Consider the following 12,690-nt stretch of genomic DNA (forward strand, 5'->3'; position numbering starts at 1 on the left):
ATGCTGACAGGCCTTGCTTTGATGAGGTTGAGCTGTGATCCTGAGCGGGTATCCAGCAGAGCACGCGACAAGCCTGCCAGCGGAGACCAACAGCCCCCTTCATTAACTATTCCAAGACCCTGCAACAACATTCAGACTTAATTCTGCCACATCTGGCCCTGGTTATTTCTCAGATGTGCGTGTTATATTGTCGTTCTGCATTTGCAAATGAGTTGACCATTTGTAGATGCTTTAAATGATAGCAGATGTCATTGTGTTTGAGTTGACAAATAGGCTTTAAAATGCTTTTTTGTAAAACCTTTTTTCAGAACAAAAATTATATTTGTTGTTTGATGTTTGAGAAAAAAAAGGGTCATGTTAATGGTTTACAACATTTGTACTAGGGCTGCTCAATATATCGTTTCAGCATCGATATTGCAATGTACGCATTTGCAATAGTCACATCGCAAAAATATGCAATGTCCAGTCTGATTTATAGTTGACCAGGGGGTTGTTTCATAAAAGTTGCTTAGAAAAGCGGGGATAACAGTCAAATACCTGACTTAAATGAGCCGAACTAAACTTCCACGTTTAAATTGGTTCCATAACAGCAAGTTGTAGATCATTTGATCTAACTAATCTTGAGTTCAGTTTAAATAATCTAGATAACTGCTCGTGCATGTTACTGTCGTGAAACCCTGAAGGTCGAGCATAGGTGCATCGATTATGTTGTATGCTATCATGGCCACTACAAGAACTGAAAGATCTCGGAAATGAGACACAGCTATGTTCACAGTGAGAGAGCAGCGTTTGTTTTTAGAGTTCAATCATATAATAATTTAAACAACGAGAGAGAGAGAGAGAGAATATGCGCTTACAGCCAATTGTGGTTTGCAAGAAAATGTTTGAATGGATTGCAGGCTCACTATATTTATTAAACCATGTTAATAAACATTAATAAACCTCGCTTACCAATATAAACCTGCCTTTTTGTCTTGCTTTATGGAACAGCCTCCTGGAGCTACATAATCATACTTAATTACTGTATTTGCATGGACTTGAAATTTATGTAAAAACATTTCTTACTTGGAATTTTTGTCTTTTTTTTCTAGTCCAAATATCTCAATTTCATTGTGAAAACAAGATTATTTCACTTACACTACTGGCAGATCATTTCCTTAACACAAGCAAAATCTCTTAATTTTCACTTATTTGTTCTGATGGCGATAACCAAACAATATTTTTACTTGCTCTAAGAATGTTTGTGATATTCGGACTAGAAACAAGTCAAAGTAAGAAAACCGTCAAATAGTGCTATTTAAACCATCTTCTGAAACTGTATGATTATTGCAATATTTATTGCAGAAAATTAAAATATAGCAATATCAGATTTTTCTAATATTGTGTAGCCCTAATTTGAACTGAATTTAAGATGATCCATTTTAGACTGCTTGTTACCAAAATATTTCTTAACTGTATTGAGGCAATTCAATCACAACTTAATCATTTATCAATATGTGGCTCTTTTTGGATTCTCGGAAGCTTTAGAAATTAACAAGTTAAAATAGGAAATATGTTGGGACCATTGTTTTTGTTTACATCCCTCAAAATGGTTTATAGGGATGGTTTTGATAGGCACTCTATTTCCGTCTTAATAGACTGAAACTTGGGAGACCTAAAACTCGGACCATGGGAGACATAATTATGTCCTATGGTGTGACATAGCAAAAATGATCAAGTAGCAACCCTTAATATTATCAACATTTTATAAAAGCAATTCATCTTCATTTTTGGACACTTATGAATTTTTTTTTTTTCCATGACTTGTCAGAATTCAAGAAATGAAAAATGAAACATTTTCATAGTGGTTGCAAAAAAATTCTGAGACAACTTAAAAGGTGTACAACCTGGATTTTAGCCATGTGATCTTGGATTGGAAACTTATTGCCCATAGAATTGCCTGATTTAAAATTAGCATATAGTGTCACACCAGAGGACATGGATTTCAGTGACAAATTGTATCAAGTTCCTGTTTTTTTTTTTTTTAGAAATGTTTAGATGAAAAAAATATTGACTTTACTAAAATAGCCATGTGTACAGTTATGCCTGAGGTATTTCGTAAACATTTTACTATTTTCTTTTTATTTGCAAGAGATCTAATTGATTTAACCATGCTCGAGACAGTTACACCATAGGACAGTTTTGTAAAAGAATGGAATAACAGTTTTTAAGTTAAGAGGTCCATTGGAGACAAAGAAATGTCACATGAAAGCGTATTGCGTGTTTGCTTTAAGTAATAATTAAATGTTATATCTTCTGGATTGTAGGTACGGAGTTTGAGTTTACCGATTCGGAGAGTGATGTCAAGACAAGAAAGAAGTTTCCGTCGCTGTTGCATGGCAAGAGATCCGCTCCCGAGCTTCCTCTCTTGCCTCCCGCGAGCGTGATGCGTGACGACTCCAGCCCCACCAAGCGTGGACGCAAACCCAAGAAACCCAAGTCTCCCCGGGAGTTCAGTTTTGACCTTACAGCGGATGGGAGTGAAGACGAACAGTGGACACGGCGGAGGAGCGAACGCATCTTCCTCCATGATGCTGCTCAGTCCACCCCCATCTCCCCGTCCAGCAAAACTCCTCTTCCGCTCACTCCCAAACCTGCTCGCGGCCCCAAAACCTCCCCGCAGAGCCCCAAGGAACTGGTCAAAGCCAAGGAGGTGAAAGATCCCAGCAAGGTAAGCCATTGTTTTATTGATATATCTCAAATCTTGCTTGCCAGCCACAACCAAACGGTATGGGCGCTTGATACCACCAGCAGGTGTCCTGCTACATTTGTCGGACAAGGAAGCCTCCCGCTGTGAGTGTCATGTTGTTGGACACAAAAGGATGACTGCAGCTTGCCAGGCTACAATTACTAACCATCACCATTCCTCCCTCCGAGTCCTCCCGTGTTTTTCCTTTCTCTTAAGTGTTCAGTACACGGCTGCCTATTAATGTTTACTTGTCTATCCAGTGTTGTTGAATGGCTGTAATGTCTGGGAGAACTGAGCCCGATTGTGTCAAGCATTTGTATGAGGCTTTTCACTCTTGTCCATGCTGATGGTTTGTCTTTGTATCTGGTGTGAATGTTCCAGAAGAAGAGGATTAAGGAGACCCCCCTGTGTCTGCCCCCACCCCAGCTCTCCAGCACACCCTCAGAAACCAGCGGAGCTCTCCCTGTCAGCCCAGGACGCAAGAACAAGGTCCAAAAGCCCAAAGCCAGAGAGGTAAATATTACCGTGTTCAACAGACATTCAATGCCAAGTAGTGATAAGTTGGATGATATTGTACTGATATGTAACGTTTACTGTTATATAGCATTATCGTGAATTTGTTTTATTTGTTTTGTATTAGTACATTATAATTCAGGAGCTAAGGTACGAATATATTAAAATTTAGTGGGGCTCAGTGGGGGATTTATACTTTTATTGATGGTATAGTTGACCCTTAAATTAACATCCCACCATCATATTTTCTCAGCCACCACATGTTCCAAACCAGTTTCAGTTTTTTTCTTTTGGTAAATGCCAAAAAATTGTAAACATGCTTTAAAATATTGTTTTGTAACCGAAAAAAATAAAGTCTTAAAATAACTTGAGGTGCCAGTAAGGATACTCATACTTTAGACACAAACATTTCTTGTTTTTTCTTAAAACATTAAGCTTTAAACTGATTTAAATCTTTCCATCATAGGAATAAATGACATTTAAAAATGTATTTAAATAGAGAATGATTGTTATAATAAGCTGTCATAGTGATATTATTGTAACAAATGTAAATAAACCAAATTAAACTAACTCCTTAAAAATCCTACTGACTCTTAAACTTTTTGGTATAAAGTATATTATACTCTAAAACACACACATCCCACTGTAGATTGTATTTTGTTGTCTGCTTTCACACTCTTACTCGATAAAATACATGATGCATTGTGTTAGCTCTCATTTTTAGCATGCCAGTAAAGAATTATTTGAAAGCTAGCTTAGAGCAGCCATTTTGTGCTATGCTGAAACACCGAAAGGGATTAGAATAATTTTACCTGGCAGGCCCGAGGCCCACTGGGAGAGAAGCCTTGCATTTAAATGAGCTGCCCCTTCCTGCTCCCCTGTCCCGGTCTGTATGGGCCTGCTCACGGAACCCACCGTGACCAAAGGAGATGGAGAAGGAGAGAGAAAAGGGGAGAGCGCAGTAGAGCAGCAAGCCTAATTAGACTGCACACTCAGCGGGAAAGCAGCGAAATTAACCAAACGACATCTCGCTCCATTCATTTCTCCGCCCCTTCTGCACAATTTATTTATCTCTGCTCAAGATAAATCTCCACTGCATTTTAAAACTCTCCAGCGCTGCTATTTCTTTGGCCTTATGTATAAATCACATGTTATAATGCACGCGGCAGAAGCTCTGGAACTCCTCTGGGTATTTGCCGCATTCGAAATCAAGAAATCCTTCGTCTCCCGAGCCCAGCTTGTCACTCATCTAAATGGGTTTTACTGAATCAATTCTCCTCTAGTAAGCACATGGGTCTCATCCTTAGAACTGAACCAACAATGTCTCAGTGTTCAATATTTCATATTGTCATAGGAATTGGGGCAAAATGTACTTGAATTCCCCCAGCAGGCTCGAGGGAAGGGCGGCGCTGTCAGTAAACTGATGGAAAGTATGGCTGCTGATGAGGACTTTGAGCCCAACCAGGACAGCAGCTTCTCCGAGGACGAGAATCCCTCTGTGAGCGCTCAGCCCGAAAGACCCTGCACCCCCGGTGAGACTTTTTTTTTTTTTCCACGTTCCCTCTTGTCAGCAAGGCTCTTTCCCTTCATTACATCCCCATTTTTAATTGCAGTTTTATGACTAAATCAGACTTCATTTTCCTGTCCGTGCACTCAATTAAAAGTGAATGTCTTTTGAATGACGTGGGGGAGAGATAATTTCACAGCCTATCTTATCTTAATCCAGCATTAAAAATCAGAAAATTGATTCGGCCTGATTGCATTCATACGTTAATGGGACGAGATGCGAGTTATTGCACGCATTAGGTTCATATCTAAACCCTGTGAGCTGCTTGTTACCTGCTTCATAACGCCATAAAACCTCATAAGTAACCAAATTAGAGCTGTGTTGACAAGTCTGTGCACTGACATGCAGTGCTCCCCATGAGAAAGATGCATTTCAAAAGGATTTGATGTAATCATTTTGCTAGGCCAACAGTGCAATCCTCAAGTATAAGGGGCAACAAATTCCCAAACAATATACTGTTTTTGTTTGTTTGCTAACACTATACAATAAGGTTGTGTTAGTTGATGTATTTACATGAACAAACAAGGAACAATACATTTATTACAGTATATATTCATCTGTAATTTCTGATTAGTTCTTGGGATCTAATCAGGTCAGCAAGTAAAGTAACAAATTACAAATACTCAAATTACTCTAACTGAGTAGTTTTTCTCAGAAATGTACCATGTAGTTTTAAAAATGTGTACTTTTGCTTTCCCTTGAGTACATTTTAGTGCTGTATTGGTATTTTACTCCACTACTTTCCTGGGAAAACGTAGAAAAATCAGTTCTGCAATTCCTGTCCAATTAAATTGCACTAATATCATACTGCAAAGACATGCAGAAAACTGTTTGGAAGCATTAAAAGTGTCCAAAATCTTTAAACGCAATGACCAAGAGACTGTTTAAACTGAATGTCACTGATGAGAAGACAGGTTTACTGTATGAGGCCCGAAATGGCCTTAAACAGTAACTAAATGCACTACAGAATGTTACAGTTTTAATGTGTGTTTAAATGAATGCATCAGCTTTTTACAGTGTAATACTCACTGCTCTTGAGTACTTTTAAAAGGGCTACTTTTTACTCATATTTTGAGTAGTATTTACAACAAATACTTTTGTTAGGCAGGTAATGGTACTTTTACTTGAGTATGATTTTTCAGTACTCTTTTCATCTCTGATAATGCTTTAGTGAATGTTGAACAATAAGTGCTGTAAGTATTGTCAATTTTTAGTTCCTGTTCTTAAATACATTAACTAATGAAAGCTTATTGTAAAGTATATTCTGTTTGTTTGTTGTAGTTTTTTGTTGCAGAGTGGTATGTACTTTCCTTCTGAGATTTAGTTGATCAAGTATATTTATCGTTGGCATTTAATCTGCCATATTGGATGCTTATATCTTCATTTTGTCGCAGTGCATTCAGGGATGTTTCCCACCATTAATACTTGTGTTGCTGTCTTTGAATTAGTCTAAACTGAGGTATATTTAGAAAGCTGCATGATTGTCACCTTTGGGAACAGTCTTCACATTAAAATGCTGCATCCACTAGCAGTCCCATGGGTTTTGGAGCACAGCTATTTTCTCAAACATTTGCAACTTTCAGGTGGTGTTTAGACTTTATTTAGTAGAGCGAGTTTTGACATGCCTCTCTCTCTCTGTAGCACTACTCATCCCCCCCTTTTGTTCTTCCCCCAGCCCCTCGGAACTGTGTCATTAACAAAGATGAACTGCAGGATGGATTACGGGTCCTCATCCCTATGGATGACAAGCTCCTGTATGCCGGCCACGTCAGCACAGTTCACTCGCCTGACATGTAAGAGACCTCCTGCCTGAGCTGTTTTCATTCTCTTTATAACCTCTGCTGCATCTTCCATATCATTTGCCTAATCAATAGTTGTCATAGGGTGCAAGATCTAGGTTTCTGTATAAAATTATATATATACATTTTCCAAATGTAGTGAAAATAGGTTTGCATAAACTGCATACAGAATTAATGTAGTGTATAAATTGATATCTTGGTATATACCTGGTCTCAAACTCAATTCCTGGAGGGCCACAGTTCTGCAGATTTTTGCTTAAACCACCTCTAAATCACACCTACTTAATAGTCTCTAGTAGTCTTGAACACATTGATTAGTGGAATCAGCTGTGTTTGATTAAGGTTAAAGCAAAACTTTGCAGAGCTGCGGCCCTCCAGGAAATTAAGAACTATGATATATAAGAAATGATAAGCCAAACCAATCAGTTACAAGGTGCATCACATCACAATGCATTGTATGAAAATCACAAATTGTATGTATTTTAATATTTAAGTATTTTGGCAACATGACGAACCTGACTTAGTTGGATAATCTGTGGTGCTTCATTGGAGTAGGTGGAGCTAAAGATCTCTCTCGGCACACTTGGCACTCTCCAAATATGATTGACTTTTTTGTAAACATCATGGGTCATGTTTTTCTGCATGACTTCTGCTGTTAACCATCATTGTTTTAAACATAAGTTGAATTTAGGGATGCACAGATATATCGTTTTTGGCCGATACCGATAACTCTTAAGATTTGGAGGCCGATAACTGATATATTAGCCGATAAATATATAAATACAGTGAACAACTGATTTTTTTTTAAAAAACTTTATAAAAGTTTGAACTGATCTTATGAACTGAATAGCCTACTCAAAGCAAAAAAATAAAAATTGCAAGGTGATTATATACAGGTAGTTTCGTACAATTACTTAATTTTTCAGCGTAAAGATATCTGCCTTATTTTCATATCAGAACCATAACATAATCGTTATATCAGCTGTGTTTGATTATCAAAGTTATATCAAATCACCCAATATCAAAGTTGATTTTATATCCCTGTGCAGATAATGAAAGGTTTTTATTTCCGGAAACGTACTGTCGTAGTTGTCTTTTTCTTAGAGCTTGTTATTAAACTAGCTAGTTAAATTACCTAACTTTATAGTTACTTAAATTTATGATGTTTGAATTAAAGAACAAAATAGAGCTGTTTTAGACTAGAAAACAAATCTGAAAGATTGCAAAATTTTTTTAAAAAACATTTCTAGGAAGGGAAAATTGTCTAGTTCCTTTTTAAGTGCTTTAAATCAAGTGTAGTGTGTTGACTTATTTTAGAGTTGGTTAGTTTGGTCCAAGGCTTCAAACCAAGGCCACGAAAAAGTTGGCAGTCATTCCAGCGCTCTATTTAGCTTTAGCTCCCTGGCCACATACAAATTCTTTTTACCGAACTGCTTGCCTGAGCCACTTAGTGTTACGGGGCTAAAATATTTGCCAAGTTTTTCCCATTGTAAGGTTCAGTTCAGAGTTCTCCGTGGAAAAATGTGGAAGTGCAACGTTCTGTTTGGTCAGGAAACAGAAGGGGTGTGAAGTGTCTTGAGGGAGGCGATGACAGAAACGGGCAGTTTTGTTTTGTTTGGACTTTGTATGCTTTCTGCGGTCTCCCATGGCCTATTATCCACTTGGATGAACAAGTTTTAGTCTATTGAGGGGCGAGAGAGTTCCTCTCAAAGTCATCCCTATAAAAGATAATCTCATTTGGTGAAAAATGTCAAACTGGTGCAGCATCTGGTCCGGGATCTTTAATGAGAGGGGCTCTGTACCATTTCTGCCCTCTGCGAAATGTGTTTTCCTCCATTTTAGTTTCATTAGAGCAAGTGTTTAGCATGCAGCACAGAAACACGTCTTCCTCTTATCAGTCCGAGAGCGAGGAGCAGCCATCATTCAAACCCCCATCACAATCCTTCTCCCAAATTCCAGTGAACTGTAAGCCAGAGGTCAGGCAACGCGCTGAAAATCTGGACGCTACTATGTGTGTACTATAGAAACAGTTTTCTCCCTGATGTAAGGGAGCTGAACGGTGGTGCTTTATCTGTTCATTTGCAGCTCATAATGAGATATGTTTGTCATGTTTTGGCAGTGAAATATCGCTCCTCTATTGCTCGCTCTGCATGTGTCTCTTGTACTAAAAATAGCCCATTCCAGCCAGGGAAAGGGAAGGTGCCTTTGTGCAGGACTGTTACACCATAGCTCTTCAAAGCGGGTAGTTCAGTGTGACAGTAAAAGCTGGTTGTGAAAGCATTTAATATGACGTGAGCAGGCGCTAGTGCAGAGGGCTTGACTTCAACAGATCGCTTGTTGTCCACCCTGCCTCTCGGGAAATGTAATTTTGTGTCTGCTTGTGCTACACAACACCTTAAACCCATTCAAAGATTGAAAATGCACACCCGGGCACTCAGATGTTTATATGCCTCCACCGTCGCCACTGCTGTTTATAAGCCTCGCCTGTCTTCATTAACAGAGGCCGTTGTGGAGAGCCCAGGCTTCTCCAGGCATGAACATACTTGCAGTCCATGAGAGCAGACTGCTTAATTGTGCAGTCAATAACTCACACAGCCGGTGTTGAATTGGAACTGAAATCTGGGGTAAGGAAAAGTGTCTGTTCTCAGCCTGAGCCTCAGCTTTCATGAAGCCTGGTGTGTTCTGCTCAGAAAAGTCCTTTGGCAAAGGCATTGTCACACTTTCCGACGTGAAGACCATGCTAATGGCACAGGCCCATTATTTATGGGTAATGGCAAACTAATTGAAGCTTTCGCTCTATCCTTCACTGGCTTGCCATTTTTCTCTGTTGTATCTTTAATTATGTTTTAGAGATTTTTCACAGCTAAAATTCCTCCTCCACGTTTCAACACTAATCAAAGATTTCTGAATGTCATCATGTCATCTCAGTAAGAAATGTAATACGGCGAATTGCATATTGTGCCTCAATGCGTAACTACTTTCTCTTCTCTATTGATATGTAAATAACCATCTTATAAGTCTCAGATTTGTGCTCTTCTATTGAAAGTTTTAGGTTTTTATTTATATAAAGTTATGTTTGGTTTAGTGTGTAGGTCATCAAGTACAGTTATGCCTAGTTTAGATTGCGTGATTTTAACCACGATTTTGGCTCACCGACAGGTTTTGAGAAATCGCCGACAAATGCCTGCAATCACAGGCAAATCGCTGCTCGTGCACGTGAGTGACAATCACACAGTATGAAAGATCAAAGACGCGATCTGAGAGAATCGCAGATGAGTCGCCGATGCCTGTGAGATATTTGGCATGCTAAATATCTGGAGCTGTCGGCGATTCAAATCATGCCGTGTGAATTGAGTTTTGACTGAAAATAACATCAGCGATCACCTACAGCCAATGAGAGAGCAGCTTTCACTTGTGTGTGCGTGTGTGTATAACTGCTGCAGGCCAGCGGGAGGCTGGGGGGGAAGTTAAAAGCGCTCTTTTTCGGTTTATTTGGACCCACAAAATGGAGGAAAAACTAGTGGAGATTTGACAGGACTCAGGAGCAACCGTGTCTGTTTGACGTTTCATACAGAAAGAAATTAGTTTATTATCAACGTTGAGGAGAAATGGCTAATTCCCTTTAAACCCAGGTGAGCAAACATGTACATGTTCTACCCCATTAAAGGCTTCTTTCTCATCATGTAGTTAATAACAAAAGATATACTACATGTTTTTGGCTGTGAGACGTAGTTTGGACAAAGTTGTCGGCGATTCTCCCTATAGTAAAGTCATGCAATGTGAATGTCCATGTCGCCGAACCATCGTGCAGTGTAAACAAAGCAGCGACGAAACGCTAGCCCAGATAGTCATGCAGTGTGAAAACATCTGTGACACGACTAGTTTGAAAATCATGCAGTCTGAACTCGGCATTAGAAGATATAATAAATAAAATCAAACCAGTTGACCAGGGCGAGTGTAGTCTCAGCCTTTAGATGTTATGGACCGTTTACTGACACTAAATTGAAAACGCTTCAGGAGTTTCATTTTTATCTTCTAACTGGATAAAGGATTCTACAGGATTTCTGGGAGACAGGTTTTGCTTCCTGAAAAAAAAATGATGGAAAAAAGTGTCATCTTTAACTAAAAATTGGATTTTCAAGAGTGTTTATAGTTTACAGTAGTGGTTCCCACACTTTTAACTCATGGCCCAACGTGTATGTTTCTGTGGCCCATTGCCATTTTTAAATGAACCCTCTATTTGTGGCTGGTTGGTAACTTACTTAGAAGCAAGTCGGATAACTGAATAAACTGCTGATGATTTGATTAAACAAAAAATTTACATAACAAGCTACCAAGCTCAGAGAGACTCAGGCTGACATGGTTTAAGGAAACAGGAAAACCAAAATTCAGGCAAATTCCATAAGCACAGGACAGTTTTTTTTGCAATATTTAGGTTTTGCTCAACTCCCACAGAACATCTAGGTTAGATTTGAGCACGTACAAATTTGTGAATTGTAGCTATGTAACAACATCGCAATTATTTCACCACAATCTAGACATATGCACATAAAAACAAGCACTCATGTGCTGCGATTCCATCTCTTGCTGCTTCCTGAGGGCCTTTAAATGCAGCCTTGTCCTGTCAGTTGAATAAATACCAGTTTATTTGCCTTTTAATTAATTCTTTCATTTATTCATTTTGTGGGAGACCCGCAGATAATTTTGAGCACCGGCACTCTGCACAAACATGAGTATCTTAATGCTTACACCAGCAGTAGCAAATATTGTCCTGGTTGCATTGGGTTTTACGAGTGCAGCTCTCTAGGTCAAACAAGCAGTCAAAACCGGCATAGAACTGGAGCACTGGATTCGTTGAGAGCCATATTCATTCATTCATTCATTCATTCATTTTCCTTCGGCTTAGTGTCTATTTCAGAGTTTTTACTCAGCAGATGCCCTTCCAGCCACAACGAGCACTGGGAAACACCCATACAATATTTTTAATATGCACTCATACACTGACCAATTTAGTTTATATAATTCATCTCAACAATTCACCTATAATTCATTCAGCAATGTTATTTCTAGTAATAACAACTGTCCGCCCCTCTGCAATACAATAACAGCCCACTGGGGGGCCACGACTCACAGGTTGAAAACCACTGTTAGTTTATAGCATAGAATCTTTAAAAAAGCATTCAAGAATTTTTTACACAGCATTCTTATTATAGGGGCATGAGTGTTGCATTTTTAGGCACTGGATATGAACATTATTCTGATATTATTATGACTATATATATTTAGGAAACCAGTTTCTTTGTTTTCATTTTTTACGATTTCTAAAAATGTTTAAAGAATAAAAGTTTCCCAAAGGGCTTTATTACAATTACAAATGACTTCACAGTGACCTTTAGTACGAAATACATTCCCCTCCACTTACAAACAAAAACATTTAAGTATGACCCTTCCCATGTCCCAAGCCCACATCAGGCGATCCATCCACATGACAGATATTTAACCCTGCTCGTCCGGTCAATCTTTCTACCCCCCTCCCCAAGGCAGCTGGTGTGAATTTATCCCTGGCTTTGCAGACAGAACCAATCAGCTTTGGCCAGCAGAGTCCTCCCCCTCAGGCCAGATCCAGGAGGAGGCTGTCCCACATCACCTCCCAGGTCCATGTCACAGTAATAAGGCTGCCACTCAGTGATGGACACCTCTGAAGCCTGGCTCTAAGTCCATGCTTGAACTGCAGGCACCCTCATGAATCCAAATGAAAAAGGCCAAACATCCAACTGTCATTACTTTTTTTAAAAGCAGAAGCCCAATCTTGGACGTCATGCATGTAGCCGCGTGTACGCCCATGCTGATTTATAAGGCACATGCTAATAATAGAGAGTGACCTGCACTTTAAAAAGCTGGTCATTGTTATTCTTCTGTTTTTCCAACAAGCAATAAATCTCTGAAAGCTTCCTTTTTATTTCACGTCGTCAATGCATGTGCTAATTATTCTTGAGCTGAATGTAGGCGTTTTTTTTTCCCCAAGGTGAAACACTGCCATCTTCCAGAAATAATATTCCAATAATATTCCAGATCTGGAAGAA

The 12,690-nt window shown here is 39.0% G+C and overlaps 1 protein-coding gene across 12 annotated transcripts in view; it reads left to right on the top strand.

Annotated features, from left to right (window-relative positions):
- Nucleotides 1-12,690, top strand: part of tnrc18 (trinucleotide repeat containing 18) — a 104,956-nt gene that overhangs the window by 81,264 nt on the left and 11,002 nt on the right. For 4 of the 12 annotated variants that reach the window (XM_073944917.1, XM_073944919.1, XM_005164178.5 and 1 more), the window contains exons 19-22: nucleotides 2,307-2,710; nucleotides 3,110-3,241; nucleotides 4,596-4,773; nucleotides 6,484-6,601. In XM_073944917.1, coding sequence (XP_073801018.1) covers nucleotides 2,307-2,710; nucleotides 3,110-3,241; nucleotides 4,596-4,773; nucleotides 6,484-6,601 — 832 coding nt within the window. The remainder of the gene's footprint in view (nucleotides 1-2,306; nucleotides 2,711-3,109; nucleotides 3,242-4,595; nucleotides 4,774-6,483; nucleotides 6,602-12,690) is intronic. The other 8 variants (XM_073944922.1, XM_002661214.7, XM_005164179.5 and 5 more) reach the window with 5 other exon arrangements.

This window comes from Danio rerio, chromosome 3 (assembly GCF_049306965.1).
Source record: "Danio rerio strain Tuebingen ecotype United States chromosome 3, GRCz12tu, whole genome shotgun sequence".
Taxonomy (NCBI): Eukaryota; Metazoa; Chordata; class Actinopteri; order Cypriniformes; family Danionidae; genus Danio; species Danio rerio.